This window comes from Acanthopagrus latus, chromosome 3, assembly GCF_904848185.1.
Source record: "Acanthopagrus latus isolate v.2019 chromosome 3, fAcaLat1.1, whole genome shotgun sequence".
NCBI lineage: Eukaryota > Metazoa > Chordata > Actinopteri > Spariformes > Sparidae > Acanthopagrus > Acanthopagrus latus.
In genome coordinates, this window is record NC_051041.1 from 20282575 (window position 1) to 20299371 (window position 16797).

Below are 16797 nucleotides of genomic sequence, written 5' to 3' on the forward strand. Positions count from 1 at the left end.
CAGGAATTAATAGGGTATTTGCGATTGTTTGTCTAGGACTACTTTGAGCTATTTTCGGAAAACCGGCAGAAAGTGACGCACAACATCCTGCCCCCCTCTGTTGGTGAGCACAAGCTGCCCTCTGATTGGTGGACGGGAACCCCCCCTCTCTTGTCCTGAGCGCGCGAATGCACCTACGTCTCCCTCACAGTGTCTGCTGCTCGGCTAGCTGTTAGCTTAGCGTCTTTCGCTCTGTGTTTTAAGCAGAGCACGCAAGAGGGCCGGAGACAACACTCTCTCTTTGTCTCCACATCTCAGCTAACCTCGAGTCTCTGTGATCTACAGCTGCAATGGCGGACAAGGAAGGTAAATTGGAGGCTTTTGTTGTTCCCAGCGACAAATAACGTGGTTAAATGCCATGTCTTAGCTAGCTCAGGTAGCGGCTAGCTACCGGGGCTCTTTAGCTGGCCTTTATCAGTTACAACAAAAGCCGGGTAAACTTTCATTGCGTGGGCTGGAACTATCTGGTGCATTGTACAGCTTTCGTTTTCGCATCGCCGAGCACCAGTTGTCGTTTGCTATTAAAATTATGTCGTAGTTGAAAGGGAGGCCGCAGTATAACTCCCAAACGTTACTAAACTGAATTGTGATAGCTAGTATGCTAATGCTTGTACGAGCATAATCGTGATAGCTAGCGGTAGGTAAGCTAACGTCTTTAGAATAGAATTGAATAGAATTTATGTTTCTGAAAACATATTAACATCCTGGCACATATTGGGCACAAACTATGCCGTGAGTTAATCAGCCGTCAGTTGTCTGTAAAGACAACTATAGGCAGCCATTGATTCAGTGCTGTAGCATGAACTGTCAATAATGCCTTGACTATAGCAGAGATACTCTGGCATGTATCCAGATATTCAACACCCTCAGTGAGTGTAAGCTGTAGACACATCTTGCAAGTATTAGAAGTGAGTTTAAATTGACATGGATTATCATTTATGGCTGGTCTGTCACTCTCTGCTCTCTCAGCAGGTGCATTTGATGATGCTGTTGAGGAGAGGGTGATAAATGAGGAGTACAAGATCTGGAAGAAAAACACCCCCTTCCTGTATGACCTGGTTATGACCCATGCTTTAGAGTGGCCCAGCCTGACTGCTCAGTGGCTGCCTGATGTCTCCAGGTACACACTTTACACAATGGACCAGGATGAATCTCACATGTCTACACTATTACCCACTGTCTCAATAAGTGTGAATGATATTAATATAAAACGTTTTCTCCTTACCAGGCCAGAGGGGAAGGATTACAGTGTGCACCGGCTGGTGTTGGGCACTCACACATCTGACGAGCAGAATCACCTAGTTATTGCCAGCGTCCAGCTGCCCAATGACGACGCCCAGTTTGATGCCTCACATTATGACAGCGAAAAAGGAGGTGGGAGACTTGTGTGGTCCTATTCTAAATAACTTTGATTATCCATACCAGCAGATTTATAGTGTGCTGCACATTTGTAGCAGGTTTGTGTGATTTAAAGACACAATATGTACGTTATGCCTCTCTTCATAACTTGGTAAAATTCATCTTCTGTGATAATGGTCATAATTGGACTGTTTTGGACTGATCAGAGATATTTTCCATCTGTCTCCTTTAACAAAAACAGTATGGACTTGACATTGGGTCTGTACACTCAAAACTCATTTTCTTTTATTTCCTTGCAGAGTTTGGAGGCTTTGGCTCTGTAAGCGGCAAGATCGAGATAGAAATCAAGATCAGCCACGAAGGAGAGGTGAACCGTGCCCGCTATATGCCCCAAAACCCCTGCATCATCGCTACCAAGACCCCCACCTCAGATGTCCTGGTGTTTGACTACACCAAGCACCCCTCCAAGCCAGGTACATAGATCATACACAGTGCAAGACACTGCTCAAGGTATCTGTTCTGTAGACACATTTGGAAAGTAATGTAAACTAATTAGTATATCATTAGTATTTAGTTTAGTCAGTCTTTATTATTGTCTATGTGTCTTTGTTTATGATGTGAAATGAAATTATACTTCTCTGTCCATAGATGCTTCAGGAGAGTGTCGCCCTGATCTGCGTCTCAGAGGCCATCAGAAAGAAGGCTATGGTCTCTCCTGGAATCCAAATCTGTCTGGCTCTCTGCTTAGTGCATCAGATGACCACGTAAGGGACAAGTCAGGTTTTATTTCTGTATTCAGTGTTATCGGGCACATTTAGGGAGGTGTTTTTTTTTCTTTTTTTGGTCACCAATTTAAACATTATTTCTCACGATAGGCTCCTGCCACTTTGCATCAGGTTTTGTGAGTTCTGATAGATTTGCACCCCTCGTCTTCCCTAATCCGCAGACTGTCTGCCTGTGGGACATAAGTGCGGTGCCAAAAGAGGGGAAGATTGTTGATGCAAAGACTATTTTCACTGGTCACACTGCCGTAGTGGAAGATGTCTCCTGGCACTTGCTTCACGAGTCACTCTTTGGATCTGTTGCAGATGACCAGAAGCTCATGATGTAAGAAATCCTATAAAAAACAAATCAAACAGAAAAGGTTCAGCCTGAAAAGTTAAGTAAAGTCCACATACTGATATCTGTCATTTTTCACCTCAGTTGGGACACTCGTTCAAACAACACCTCCAAGCCCAGCCATGCAGTCGATGCCCACACGGCAGAGGTCAACTGTTTGTCATTTAACCCTTACAGCGAGTTCATCCTTGCCTCTGGGTCTGCAGACAAGGTAATGCAATATTCAGACACGCATTTAATGTCACCATTTTGCCAATATACTGCATGTTGCTTTGCTCTGTGATACTACAACCTATCACTAATTGACTGAATACTGTAACTTGATTGTAGAGATCATGAAAATCAGGCAGGTATTGGTAACCTTATCTTCTGCTCACAGACTGTGGCTCTTTGGGACTTGAGGAACTTGAAACTGAAGCTGCATTCCTTCGAATCACACAAGGATGAGATCTTCCAGGTAAGATATTTATTACTTTTTTGACATTTTCATGAATTAAGAATTTAAATCTGTAAAGTTCATTAGAAAGACAATAAAAGGAGTCATATCATGTACATGCAGTTATAGATTGACATTTTTTAAGTTCTTGGACACATTTTAAAAAGTTTGAAGGATCAGTACCTGGCAGATATACACACTCTGGGATGAATGTTCCTGACAAATGTCATTGTGATGGGCGTTTCAGTAGTACACAATTGTGATGCTTCAGGGTAACCTAACTTGAGTTCTCTGACTGGTCGCTCTAGGTTCAGTGGTCACCTCATAACGAGACCATACTGGCTTCCAGTGGAACAGACCGTCGCCTCAATGTCTGGGACCTCAGGTAAACAACATTTTGCCCTCAGTCCGCCACTTTATGTGGCCGCGTAGCATTCCAGCTTCATTACCGCTGCCAGAGATGATGCCCTCCATTCCAGTACTAATGGTAACATCCACTGTCCTGTAAACAGAGCCGCTCAACCACATTGCAAATGTAGCTCTTAGTGTATCTTGCGATGCTTTGGCTTTCTCTTTGCTGATGAAACCTAACCATGCAACACAGATAAATACATTTCAAGATGAGGGGACTTGCTAAACAGTCATTGAACACCACCTGCATCTGTAACGCTCTCAGTGCATCTCTGTATCCAGTGGACATGTCAGGTTAATCCTCCTGTAACATTATTTGGTACCAAATTGAACTCCGCTGTCTGTTCTGTAGTAAAATCGGAGAGGAGCAGTCACCAGAAGATGCAGAGGATGGCCCACCTGAGCTGCTGGTGAGTTTCATTTAAGGCTGTTGAACTTTGGAAACAGAGATGATCTTTTATTGCTAACATCTTCTTTTATTATAATAATGAAAATGGTGGCTTTTCTTCTGTCTAGTTTATTCATGGAGGACACACAGCCAAGATCTCTGACTTCTCTTGGAACCCCAACGAGCCCTGGGTCATCTGCTCTGTGTCTGAAGACAACATTATGCAAGTTTGGCAAATGGTAAGACTACTGAGGCCACATTTTTATAATGCTTGTTAGCTACAATTTGGAAGAGAATGGGTTTCCTTTTTTGTAATACATTCAAGGGAATTACTTCCTCTCAGCAATATGCAAGATAAAAAATGTTGCAATGACATGTTAAGGTCACAGAGAGATGGCAGGTCTGCAGTCACCATCCTTTGTCTCTTACAAAAACTGTGTCGTGGATCAGAGAAGGAAACAATCAATTTGCAGAGAAATGTTGCATGATGGGAGGTTCCTGACATTTCAGCTAACGACTGCAAAGAGAACATCTCAGTCAAGATCGATTTTTGGTAGAACATTTTGAGTAATTCAGTCAGGAAAGAGTGACGAGACAGAAGAGAAAAATGGTAAGAATACTACCCCAGTTGTGTGTTTATTTCCTTTACTGTGTAATGCTCTCTTAAGCTACTGAACTTGTGACTGTCCTGTATCCTTGTACTGTAATAAATGCCAGAAAAAGCTGCCAATTAACCATTTACTTGTTTTGTTTGGTAAAGTTTAGTTTTTTTGATAGCCTTGCGCTTTTTCTTGTTGTACTGGGGGGAAAAATGCTCAGACTTATGTCTGACCTGTCACAACAACTGTATGTGCCTGAGTGACTGACGCACTGATTCTCCCTTTTAGGCTGAGAACATCTATAACGATGAAGATCCAGAGGGTTCGACAGACCCTGAAGCCACAGCATAGCACCAACAGCCTCATCACAAACTGCCAAACTGCCACATCAGTAGTTCCAGGCAGCTACTTTTCCCCCATCCTTCTCTACTGGTGGGACAGGCCGTAAATCACTGTAAATACAACAAAGAAAATGATCATGTGTAGCCCTGGTCCCTTTTGGAATACTCAAAGTAAAGAACTCATTTAATTTAAATATATTGCTTGAAAAATCTCACCCATTGTATTCGTAGTGCATATAAAATACGTATTTTTGTAACTAAATTGGCTTTCCCACCCACACCGAAATGTTTTGGTCAATTTCTCTGTAATGAATAAAATTAGTTTCTAGAACATAAGATTTTGATCATACTGACAGCCCCAAAATAGAGATGACATACAATAACCTGCTGTTAAAAAGTGTGAAAGGTTGCCACAGCAAAACCTGTTACCTGAAGTTGCAGGGGAAAAAAGTTTAGTAAATTGCAATTTGAGTCCATCGCACTATGCAGAGTGACAGTTACTTTGACATATGTTATTTGCAGGCTAGCTTGTTGTTATAAAAATGCCATTTTCATTGCTTCAGTCTGGTCATCACCTGATTGTTCTGGATACAGATTTTTACACCAGCTACATCTGAATGATATTACAATTTGGAGTGAATTGCGTTTTAAATGTCCATTTGTTGTCCCACCTCCCCTCACCTTATTCATACATAAATCATTTAAATGTTTTCGTGAAATAGAGTAGTGTTTGAACTTTTTATATGTTCAATATTTGTACAGTGAGTGCATTCTTAATAAAACGTGTTTCATTAGTCTTTGCGTCCACTTGATGTATTGTCAGCATTTTTCAATATGACCGTTACTTGCGTAGTTTAATGAGATCAGTGGCTTACTAAGCTTTGAAATATTTTAAACAACCATTAATAATCCTTTTAGGCAAAGCGTTGGTAATGCCTGATGATGCTTTGCGCAGACCTCTTTATGTGTCTGGTGTGACGTCTTGGTGCTTTACTGTCTGCCAGACTCACTCTCACTCTATTACTCTGTGTCCCAGTGTTTAGTTCTTCAGCCATGTTGCCCTTATAAGTACACAAACCTCTCTCCACTCTTCATGCAGAGACATTAACTGGTCAGTCACACTCTGGTTACAATGAACACAAAGCCTTTATTCATAACAAAAACCTCTCTACAAGTTGCAGTCTAGTTCTTCATAGACAGTTCTAAAAAAGCTTTTCAATGTCATTTTTCTTTGTGTATCTTAATATCTTAATGTTTAAAGTGCATTAATTGATCCTTGGAGTTCACTATGTTGCAGATTAAAAAAAAAAAAAAAAACAGTTTGTAATTAAACAAAACTCATGTTTTCTCTTCGTCATGCTCGTTATGGTCCTCAATGGCAGCCCTGTGAGGAAAAATGTTTTTGTCAATTAGAGCTATAGCCTTAAGGTTTGAAAACAATCATTGTATTTGTTCAACAAATCTTACCTGTACAGGAGCAGTTGCTTGGCCAGGCTGTCTCTCAACTCCTTAATCTCTTTGGTTTTTCTCGTCTGAATCTTTAATTCCATCTTCAGCCCTCTGCTGCTCTCCTCCAGATAATAAACTGTCTCCTGTAAGAATGGTAATGCTTTATTGGTTTGTGTATTGGGTGACTATGCTTTTTACAGGTGCACATATGGAGAGTTTGCCTTTATTTATTTTTTTACCTCTCATCTATCTTCTTTGCCCATTTTACATGTACTCCCTACTTGCCGTCTTGCTTACCTTGTACTGCCCCACATCTTCTCTCCTCTGTATGTGAATTAGTTTGAGTTTTTCTTCCAAGCAAGCTCTCTGGAGTATCAGCTTCTGGATCTCCTCCTTTAGGGGTCTCAGCTGTGTCCTTAGCTCCTGGGCATGGTCTTTGGCTTTCACCAGGGCACTGGTTGTTACCTCCCTTCTCTTCAGCAAAGCTAGCAAAATGGGTTCATACCTGGCCAAATCACCCATTGACAATAAGAAAATTTACAAAAATAGTTATGGTGACCAAATAAACATGATTGTGAGTCAGGCTTAGCCATCAAAAGACAGTAGGAGTACCTGTCCTCCAGCGCTTTCAGCCCACACTGCAGGTACTGTTGGATGTCCCCACAGGAATGCCTCCTGCACTCAGTCAGCTCATCCTGGGTGTTGGAGTATTGATTGGAGCTCTGTTCATGAAGCTCTGCTTGCAGGTCTAAGAGCTGCTGTTGGTGGGCCGTCCTAAGTTGGGAGCTCTCTTCTGTCAGCTGGAGCACCAGTGACTGCAGCTTCTCCTGAAGTATAGGATGAAAGATATTTTTACTTGGTTGTTTTCCTATAAATATGATGACGCATTCATGATATATTTTTTTTTAGGGGTTTCTCACCTCTTCCCTTTTTAACAGCTCCACCTCACGGTGCTGGGTGTTCAGGGCGAGCTGGTTGTGAGCACAGTCCCTTGCCATGGCGAACAGCCGCCTCTTCAGCTTTCTCAGCTCCTCCTGAAGCCCCTGTCTCTCCAGGTTCACCTTCCACATCCTCCTCTCCTCCTCTGCTCTCTCCTCCCTGAGGCTCTGAATCTCCCTCTTTCTCTCCTCTCTTCTCCCCTCTTCCTCCCTCTTGAGTGAATTCATTAGCTCGGCAACTTTGCTGTCAGTTGACTCCTCTTCGTTGCTCCCCTCTGCCTCATCTCTGTTTTTATTCCCTCTCAACTCCAGCACCTCTGCCAATAGTTCCTCCCTCCTCTTTTCTAACCGCTGTACCTCTTCAATGCACTTCTCCATCTGAGAACCAAGTGCTGCAAGGTCATTCATGCCTGATCCCGGATCAGTGCTTTCCATGTCTGGCTTCTGGCCCTCTTCACATACCAATTCAGTGTTTTCTACTTCAATCCCAATTACATCTTTGTTTGTGTTGGTGCCTTCATTAGTAGAAATATATTCTGTCTTTGTAGCCTCAAGGTGCAGTGGGTCGTTTTCATTGTTAGCCAAAGGCAGCAACGGTTCTAAAAACCTAAACTGAGGACCAAGAACCATCCTGTCTGTTTTCAGATTCCCTTGATTTTCCAGTCCATCCATTAGGAAGCCGCCCATGTTGTCACAGCTAAGCATGGGATTCTGCTGGCTTCCAATTGTCGCTGGACCTACTGTCACTTCACTTCTGCTTTCCTTGGAAACTTCGTTTCCAATTTCGTGTTGACCAGCCCAGGATTCCACTTGCATCGGCTGGGTCTCTGACCTCATTGGCTTCACTTGCTGAATGGGCACCAGTGTCGTACCCCTGCACAGATTAGGGTTCTTACTTATGTGTACATATTCTTGACTTGCATCTGTAACCCAGTCTTGGGGCTCGAAGTCCATCCCAGCCTCTTCCATACAGCTCTCCAGCATAGCCAACATTCCCAACAGCTGGCCCTCATACTCCACCATGGTGTCACTGAGTTTGTTACCCACTGCAGTAAGAGGCATTTCTCTTTGGCGAGCAGCGTCTGTGGTCATTCCACACCTGTTGGTGATGGTGCCCAGGCTTTGTGCCTGACCTTGCACTTGCTGGTCTTCTGATCCAGCCCCATCCATGTGTGTGTCAATATAGCTTGTGGAAAGATATGCATGGGGAGAGGTACTTCTTTCTCCATAGCTCTCCATTGCTTCTTCCTCTTTCCTGAGGCTATGAGCTGATTCCATCAGGCTTGTTTCATTGTAACTGCCTGTGAAGTTTGGACCGAAAGGGATACCAGTGAGCTCCTCGCAGTTTTTCAGTATGTCATCCATCTCCTGCAAGTATGGCTTGATCAAGGCTGTTTGATTCAGCATTGTTCCTGTGAAGGTGAGCCCAGGTTGTGTCGTTTTACACTCTCTTTGCTCCATCAGGATTCTGTCTGGATCCAGTTCCTCTTCTTTAATGAAGAGAGGCTTGAACCCAGTAGACGAAGTGTCATCATCCAGGTCCTCCATTGGCTTAGCCTAATTCTTGTAGCGAATAATGATGTAGAAGTCGGCCTTTACAACTGTCTCATCCCTTGACAAAAGCAGATTCATATGTTAGACCATCTAGATGATGCACATTAAGCATGATAGCTGCAGTAGTTGGCTGTTGTGTCTCAGGTCATAAACACTAGGCCTAGACTGCATTGGTGACATGTCAGCACATGAGGTGGGATAATGTTTTGGCCAGATGTCTACAGTAAACTATGCTGATGTCATTGGCACATACAGGCATGCAGAGCTGGACAAGGGGCTGCTGAGCGAAGGGTGTGCTAACAGCAGCTGTCTTCATAGTCTGGATCACCCAGGGACCAACTGGCAGCTTGGCGATGATCTGACACACACCTCAAACAAGCCCACTCACATGAACACCGCAACAATACAAATGTAAACACATACAACCGTCTTTCATCTGAAGCTCCAGCAAGTGGCATTACACAGATTACATTAGAGAGCAAATTATCATAACATGTCATTGTGCCGATGGATGGGCATTTGCATTCTCCCTCTGTGAATAATTTAGCTGTAATTTCACCCTTTGAGGTGTTTGCCAAGACTGGCCACAGACTCCCTGAGAGGAAATTCATCAAATTGACCCAATACTGTCATTGGTAGAGATAAGTAGTTTAGAAATGGCGAAGATGACAAGTGTGACATGAGCTGCTGCCTCCTCGCCAAAAACTCCTCAACCAAAATTCAAGACGCTGCTTGAGCGTTCGTGTCAAACTAGGTCAGATACGAAAAAAATCTACAGCACCAACAGCTCCCTTCTGTGTGTTCCCAGTGCCCAAGGACTGGACAGTGTTGTGCTATGGATGGCTGACCAAAGCCCTGTGGAAGACATGACAGTCACCAGCTGTCTTGCTGCAGGACAGGCAAGTCACATTCCTTTAGACCCAAAGCAGCGCTGGCCTATATTTGTTGAGCACTCTGAACATTTGCTTTTCTCCTTTATATTAATCATACAACCTAACTTCTTTTTATCTTCATGTGAAACTTTCATCTTTTTAACTGCGAAATAAGAGTGAGCTGAAAGTTTTGAAAGACTTGTGAGAGTTAATGGCATGAATGGTTATTGTTTGGTTTTCTCAGAGGGCTTCCAACCAAACTTAATCAACATCAATTACACAGACCATCATTTCCGTAAACGTGAAATATAGTTGTACTCACTTCTTTTATTGTTTCTTCTGGTCTTATGTGGTATCCTCAGGATGAGTCCGTTAGAAATGACATGAGGTTCAGACGACAAAGCAAAGAGTGAGGGTGAGCAGTGTGTGCAGATGAACCAAGAGAGGAGGGGGAGTAACGACAGTTGACCCAGCCTCTCTCTCAGTCAGTGTGCTGCTATGTGTGACCATGACTACCTCAAATCTGTTTAGGTTTATTAATAAACACTGGACTGAGCGAGGAGTCGCAGCAGGCTGTTTGAACCCAAGAGGGTTAAAGGATTTGACAAACTGGACCAGTAAGAATTATACAGAACACCTGGTAGCCGTATGTGTGTTCATCTTGTCTCATTTTATATTTGTCAGAAGACTTTACAACAACCTCTGTGAAAGGTTGACGGGTTTTTATGCGTGAACAATTGTATTTCCATGAATCAAATGGCAATGTTGTCATATGCAAGGAGAAATGTGCTTTGTTTCAAGACAGTTTAAAGAAATGGTTGATAGGATCATCACTTTGATGAATCTTCAGTGGAACTTGTAGCGCACAGACATCACTTAATTGTTCCTTCCATAGTTCCAGATTGACGAGAGGACTTACAGCTGGATGCATTTGTTATGGATGTTGTTGAGAGGTGTGTGTGTGTGTGTGTGTGTGTGTGTGTGTGGAGGGTTTATGATGTCTGTGTTTATGATGAAAGAGAACACGGCTCACAGATTCCACTCAAGCCTCCTCATTATCACAAAGTCTTTAAATAGCTCCCTGCACTTTTCTGGCAGCTTCCCACGGGAGGATTGGTTTTCACCCTAAACTTCTGACCCCGACAATGGACCACAGGTGGTCTTCTGTCGTCTAAAGAGAGGGCAGAGAGGACGAGACGGGGCTGTTAAAGATGAGGCAGGAGAGGAAGAAGGAAAGGAAAAAAGGTTCCAGGGATAGAGGAGGTGACAATAGTTAAAATGTTGAGAAAGGCGGATCAGTGGAAAGAAGTTTGTGGTGTGATCTGTATCTTTAGCGGCTAAGACTAAATGTTGTTATTATTCTGTGTTTTAGGATATGTTATGCATTTATGCTTTTTTTGCCTGAGCTTGTGAATGTCATACATTTTATCCTGTATTATTCCTCAAAATATATGAACGCATGTTGCAGTCAGACACCACTAGATGGCCTCACAGTTTTATTTTCAGACCTCAACATAAGGGTGGTGCAAGAGGAAATATTGAATCTTACAACTAGATTTGCTCTCAGCACCTCTCAACCCAGTCACTCTGTTGGCATTCTCATAAACACAGCAATGGATATAATAAAGTGATGATCAAATTGTCAATACAGGATTAATGCTCCAATATCATAACCACATTTTATGTGTATTGTAACAAGATATTGATGATCTTCACATGAATGCTATTAGTAACATTTCACACTATTTCTCTGTTGCTTTATTTTCATGTTATTTCCTTAGATTTGTCACTGAAGGCTAATTCTTGCTTTCAGCAGGGATAAACAGGTAGTAAGATAATTATAAAGACTGTTTAGTTTATGTGTACTATAAAATGAACAAAACTATCCAACAGTAAATCCCACTTTTGGAGTTGTGACATGATCTTTATCACTAAATATACTTTTATTTGCAGTTAACACCCAGTAAAACAGCAACGGTCATTCCTTTGACATTCTGACTCAGTCTTTCCATGACAAGATTACGTCCCTTGTGCTCAAGGAAAGATGTAATGTTTATCTAATTCACCCTTGTTGACCACTGTGACTCTGTGTTTTGGCAAGTCTGGGCTTTGGGAGAGACACGATAATTTACATGAAGTGTGTCCCGGGGATTATCTGTTTCAACACTGTTGTGCTGATGCACACCCAAACAGCCACAGGGATCTAGACACAGACTTTGAGACTATCCATCACTTGGCTGCCATAAAAATAATCTTTTCAGCCACTTTTTGTCTCTTTACTATCATTCATAGAGGATGGGGAGATCATCAGTGTCTGTGCGTAGGTGTAGAGTAGAACAAGGGGGAGACCAAATATTTATGGGGGCGTTGTGGCTGAGGACTGACTGTCCCACTGAGACAGACCATATGCTGGATTTTCACTTGGACTGCAGTCCTGTCCAGACTGACCAGAACATCCTGTCAGTGTGTCTTCCTCTTCGTCCTGTTTCTCATCTTTTACCATCCTTTAATCTGTTTGAGTAAGGCATCCCTATCCAGAGAAAGGCTTTCTTAATCTTAAAATTGGGCTTCAGTGGAGGACAATCTTTGCAGAACAGTGTGCATTGCATTATTCAGTTTCCTGGTTGTCATCTGTATTTGTGTGATTTTCACTGGTGGACAGAATAATAATAAGAAGAAGAAGAATAATTTATACAACCCTGATTCCAAAAAAGTTTGGATGCTGTGTAAATACAAACAGAATACAATCCTTTGTTGAACTGTGCTCACCAACACTGTGTAATATGCCAACGTAGTAATATGTGTTTCCCATCGTGGTGAACCCCGCCCCATCCTTGCTTGTGAATGACTGAGGCTTACTAGGAGCCACGTTTTGTTTTAAATATATTTTACGCAGTGTAGCAACTTCTTTAAATCTGGGTTGTAAGACAGCGCACATCTAACACCCAAACAAACCACTGGGATTATTCTGGTGGCTCCACAAATGTTTTATTTAGAAAATAATTTAAATTAAAAGATAATCTGGTGATCATAGTTTTAGCTGCGTTGAACAAAAACATGGGAGCACAATTAAATCTCATCTAAAATATTAGCCACTGCAGCCAAAGTGATAATGTCGCTATTTTTATCTGATCCAACATGCATTGTTTTTTATAGAAGCATTTAATTGTCAGATGGAATTCCCAGAGTTAGAAGGGCATGGGTTTATCATTGCAGCATAACTTCTTCTTCCCAGTGCACCCAGTCTTCTGCTGCTGCGATAAGATATAATGCCTTGCTCTAGGGCACCTCAACAGCTATTTATTGCAGCAAGAGAGAACATTGCTCAAATTTCCCTGGGCACATTTTCTCGGTCGGTCAGGGGATTTGAACATTTCCAAACTCTATTTTCTTGCCTCTCACTTTGCTCCTTGTCTTTCCTTCATGTCGTACATCATAAAGCATTGTCCCACCGGCTAAGTGTGTTTTAATGACAGTGACCTTATCGGGTGTTTATTTTAAAGAGAGTGTCTCTCCGCTACATAATTGTCAGCCACCATCTTCTTACTGTCATCAGCCACCCAGTGTTTGTACCAGTTGGCTTTTCAGGGTCTTAAGGGATCACTTTATGTAATGAAGCAGGGGGCCGCGTGTACCTTCCTCAGTGTGTTTTTCCACTGTTCTGGATGAAGCATGTGTCCTCTATTTAAAGATGACAGACATGCATTCCCTTAACAAGACACAGAACAGCTACAGTTTGTTCCAGAAATGCTTTGGTTAGCTTTTTATTGCACCCAAAATTATTTTCAGACAAGGCTACTTCTCTTCACTTCCCAACATTTTTTGGGGATGTTTTGAAAAAAAGCCCTTATTCCAAAGTGTTGCGACAGAGCCCAGACTTATTTGGTGTTGCCTCAAACTGAAAAATAATCATTCATTGTTCATTGTATCACCTTTATGCCATTGCGCAGTCACAACCACTTCCCATAAAGGGGCACTGCAGATGAAAACAGCTGATATGAAGAGACGAGACATGCTCAGTCAGTGAGGATCGTAGTGTGATTTCAGTCATGGGTGATTTCTACAAGGAGAACAGTGTAAACAATGAAATCACCAGGAGATATTCAAGCCTGGACCTTTTGTAAAACATTAACCAAAGTCTAGGGAGATTATATTTTAATAGAAACTCTACACATAAAATACTGTATTGGTGTTTTTGTATGTATTCAACAGTCTGTTTGTGTGTATGTGAGGCTATGTGTACAGATTTGTATGTAATGGGCACATATGCTATAAGCCTACAATACTCTTCTGAACGAGATATGTGAAGTCATTCGATAAGTCTGTAATCTTTTTTCTCACCCTTAAAAAAACTTTCCTGCCACCAGCGTGACACAATTCCTGTTGGTGTTGGGAGGAGTCAGTGACCACAGAGTCTGTGTTGCAAGATCCAGATGTATTGTTCACACGTTGCAGGAAATGTTCTTGCCATTTGAGCCATTCTGGCTCTTAAATGAATCAGTCGATTGGTGTACCACTTTGTTCTAGACTAAAATGTCTCAAAAGCATATGGGTGGATTAACAACTGTACCATTACATTTGTTTTTATATGTTCATGGTGATCAGAGGACAAATTCTGATGAACTAATCTTGTAAAGCCACTGCCATGTTTTCACATATCCTGAGAAATGTTTCAACAGCTATCAGACAGACCACATTTTGTACAGACATTCATGGTTCCCAAATGATGCATTCTCTAACTTCACTGATTCACAATGGCCATTAACTTTGGTACAGACTGTACATAGCATGGACATAATGTCTGATGTAACCCATGGATTTCTGAAGAGCTGTTTATGTCAATGTGATAGCTTCGGCCATTTTCATCTTCACAGCGATGCTCAACTTACCTCCCAGCTAATCCAGAAATGGGCAAAGGGGTGGAGAGGTGGTGGATAAATTATGCCTGGTTGTAGACAGCAGGCTAGACAGCTAGCTATAAGCCGTCATTCAAAGTGACCGCTGCCTTTATTTTGCATTTTATATAATTAAAACAAGTGAGTTATATAAAATCACCTCCCATACTGTTGTCATGTATACCAGGCTGTAAACATGTTTACTACTGCTATAAAGTTGGGCATTTTAATTTGGGGTTTTATTGGGACTGCAGTTTGTGGCTCTCACTACGTGATTGCTTTGTAATGCTCAAGAAAATCTGTAATAATCCTTTAATTACTCTTCCTGAGCTATCATCAAGCACCAGATACCAGCAGCAGGTAATGCTGTTCCCTTGAGCCTCAGCTGTACTTGGTGTTTAATGCTAATTACTACATGGCTAAAGACACAGTCTTTCTTCACTGATCTCGCTCTGGTTGAGATGGAGACAGAAAACACACCAACATGTTATCCACCACACCAGTCTGTATGAATTGAAGCATACCTTTCGTGTAACTCATCTCTCTCCAGTAAAGGCTCACCCAGCTCTTACTGGTGCCGCTTAAGCACAACCATGTATCACAAAGGCTCCAAGAGGGCACTCTGTTCTCCTGAAGCTTGCTGTCAGCCCAGACATATAAAGCTTCGACATAAAATCAATGTTGTCACTGCTTCAAGTCACTTGCTGGAACGGTATGTGTAGATATAAGATTTTAAGGCATTCAGTGCTGTGGTGTAAATGTTAGCTTGAGGTGTGACAGTAAATGTTAAGATGACTCTCAAGAAGTTTTTATGACTTTTTTCAAAAGTTAACAAATACTTTCTTGCACACTCTGAAAAGCCTTAGACCTAGAATGCACAAATATGCTCTTAATCCCTGTTGTTTTTCCCAAAAAGTTTTCACCAGAGAGAATGACTACTCTGTTTTCAACTCTCCTAATTAGACGTTGTGTGAGAGCCAATCCTGTTTTTTTGATAAAGATTTGACAGGGGTCACCTCAGTTTCCTGGCTGGTGACGTCAGCGCCTCATTTCAACGACCACCCCCCGGAGAGAGTGAAAACAGGCAGATCGTTCCTCTGTAAGCGGAGGGAGGGAGAGACAAAGAAAGAAAGAATTACAGAGAGGGTGAGATTGTTGGATGGATGGATGGAAACTTGTGGGCTGTTTTTGTCCAGTCCCAAACAACCCAGCAACCACACCCTCACAGGAATTCCTGCAGCAAAAATATTTCATGTCATGTTTTAAAAGGAGCAGTTCACTCTTACCATAACATGTTCAGTGCTTTTGTTTTACTTGAAACACCTCCATGTTGCATAAAAGGATGTTCATGGAACTCATGGTTATGTTGTACAAACTTTCATTTGGCAGTAGGGAACATCAGTTTTGTGGACTAATGTTATGTGCAGGGTTGTCATATAAATATCCTTAAATAGTTACTTAAATGACAGTTAAAAGATTAATAAGATGTATTAGATCATATAAATGATAACTTATTTTGTTAAACAATGTATGAGCCATTTGCTCTGCATGTTACACAGCTAGCTCATTAGCAAGTAATACTTTTTGAAAAATGTGTAAATTGTGCAGTATTAGATCCATCAATCAGTTAGTTAATTCATGTTTACGCTAACTCTCTGGTCCATACCATCTGTCTGAAATTCACTGCAAAAGTTTAATATTTTCAATGCAATCGTAGCATATTCTAGAGCCGATAAAATACAGAATAGGAGCAGTTTTGCGAATACACTGGACATTTTGAGGTTCCCTTAGGAATGAATGGACTTCCAGTTCACTTGCATACCAACACAGAGCAACATGGAAACTAGGTGTAAATCAGCTAAGCTAGCAAACGATGCAAATAACTAAAGGACAAAGGGACAGAACAGCTAAAAACCACTGAAACAAGATCCTTGATCGAAAGTGTCTTTAATTTGGGCCTAAATGTTTCTTTGCGGTTTTATTTGAGCAAATTGTGTCCATACGTCTGTGTGTGTCTTCATGTGAAGTGCTGGCCAGTTGGCTCTGTAGTCAGCCAGTGTGTTTTGGCTCAGAACACGAGGATTCTGAGAAATGTCCACTGTGCAGACAGTTTCACTATGAACGTCAGACACGCAGGGCTTTCTATGTTTGCTCTGACTATGTTTTATTATTTCATCTTTTTGTAAAAACACAAGCTCCAGTGTAGCTGGTCATGGACCATATAGAACATTTACCATTCCCTTTATTTAATTTATGTGTTTGTATATGTATATCCAGAGAGGGTCATGTAAACTTAAATCAAGACCCATCGACAGGTCGGCCTCAACTTGTCCAGGCAGAAGCAAACCCTGATTGGCTCATAAAATTTGATTGACGGCTTCAGGGTCACAAATCTGA

At 41.8% G+C, this 16797-nt stretch overlaps 3 protein-coding genes across 5 annotated transcripts in view; 2 read left to right on the plus strand and 1 right to left on the minus strand.

The window, feature by feature from the left end:
* The first annotated feature begins 116 nt into the window (after nt 1-116).
* Nucleotides 117-5486, plus strand: rbbp4 (retinoblastoma binding protein 4). Of its 2 annotated transcripts, none has more exons than XM_037092467.1 (12): nt 117-345; nt 1012-1159; nt 1268-1413; nt 1698-1871; nt 2047-2162; nt 2345-2505; nt 2602-2728; nt 2897-2974; nt 3262-3338; nt 3717-3774; nt 3881-3991; nt 4640-5486. In XM_037092467.1, the coding sequence occupies exons 1-12, from the start codon at nt 330-332 to the stop codon at nt 4700-4702; spliced, it is 1275 nt and encodes a 424-aa protein (XP_036948362.1). In that variant the 5' UTR covers nt 117-329; the 3' UTR covers nt 4703-5486. The 2 variants fall into 2 exon arrangements, with proteins under 2 accessions (XP_036948362.1, XP_036948361.1); XM_037092466.1 differs by having other exon boundaries at nt 119-345; nt 1009-1159.
* Nucleotides 4927-10054, minus strand: sync (syncoilin, intermediate filament protein). Its single transcript, XM_037092459.1, has 6 exons — nt 9828-10054; nt 7062-8691; nt 6754-6968; nt 6439-6646; nt 6160-6284; nt 4927-6076 (listed from the first exon to the last, which is right to left on the minus strand). Exons 2-6 carry the CDS (start codon nt 8625-8627, stop codon nt 6031-6033), a joined length of 2160 nt encoding a protein of 719 aa, XP_036948354.1. The 5' UTR covers nt 8628-8691; nt 9828-10054; the 3' UTR covers nt 4927-6030.
* A 552-nt stretch (nt 10055-10606) lies between these two features.
* The window catches only part of kiaa1522 (KIAA1522 ortholog), a 50483-nt gene continuing 44292 nt past the window's right edge, over nt 10607-16797 (plus strand). For both annotated transcript variants that reach the window (XM_037092454.1, XM_037092455.1), the window contains exon 1: nt 10607-10768. The gene's annotated coding sequence lies outside the window, so the exon portion shown is untranslated. The remainder of the gene's footprint in view (nt 10769-16797) is intronic.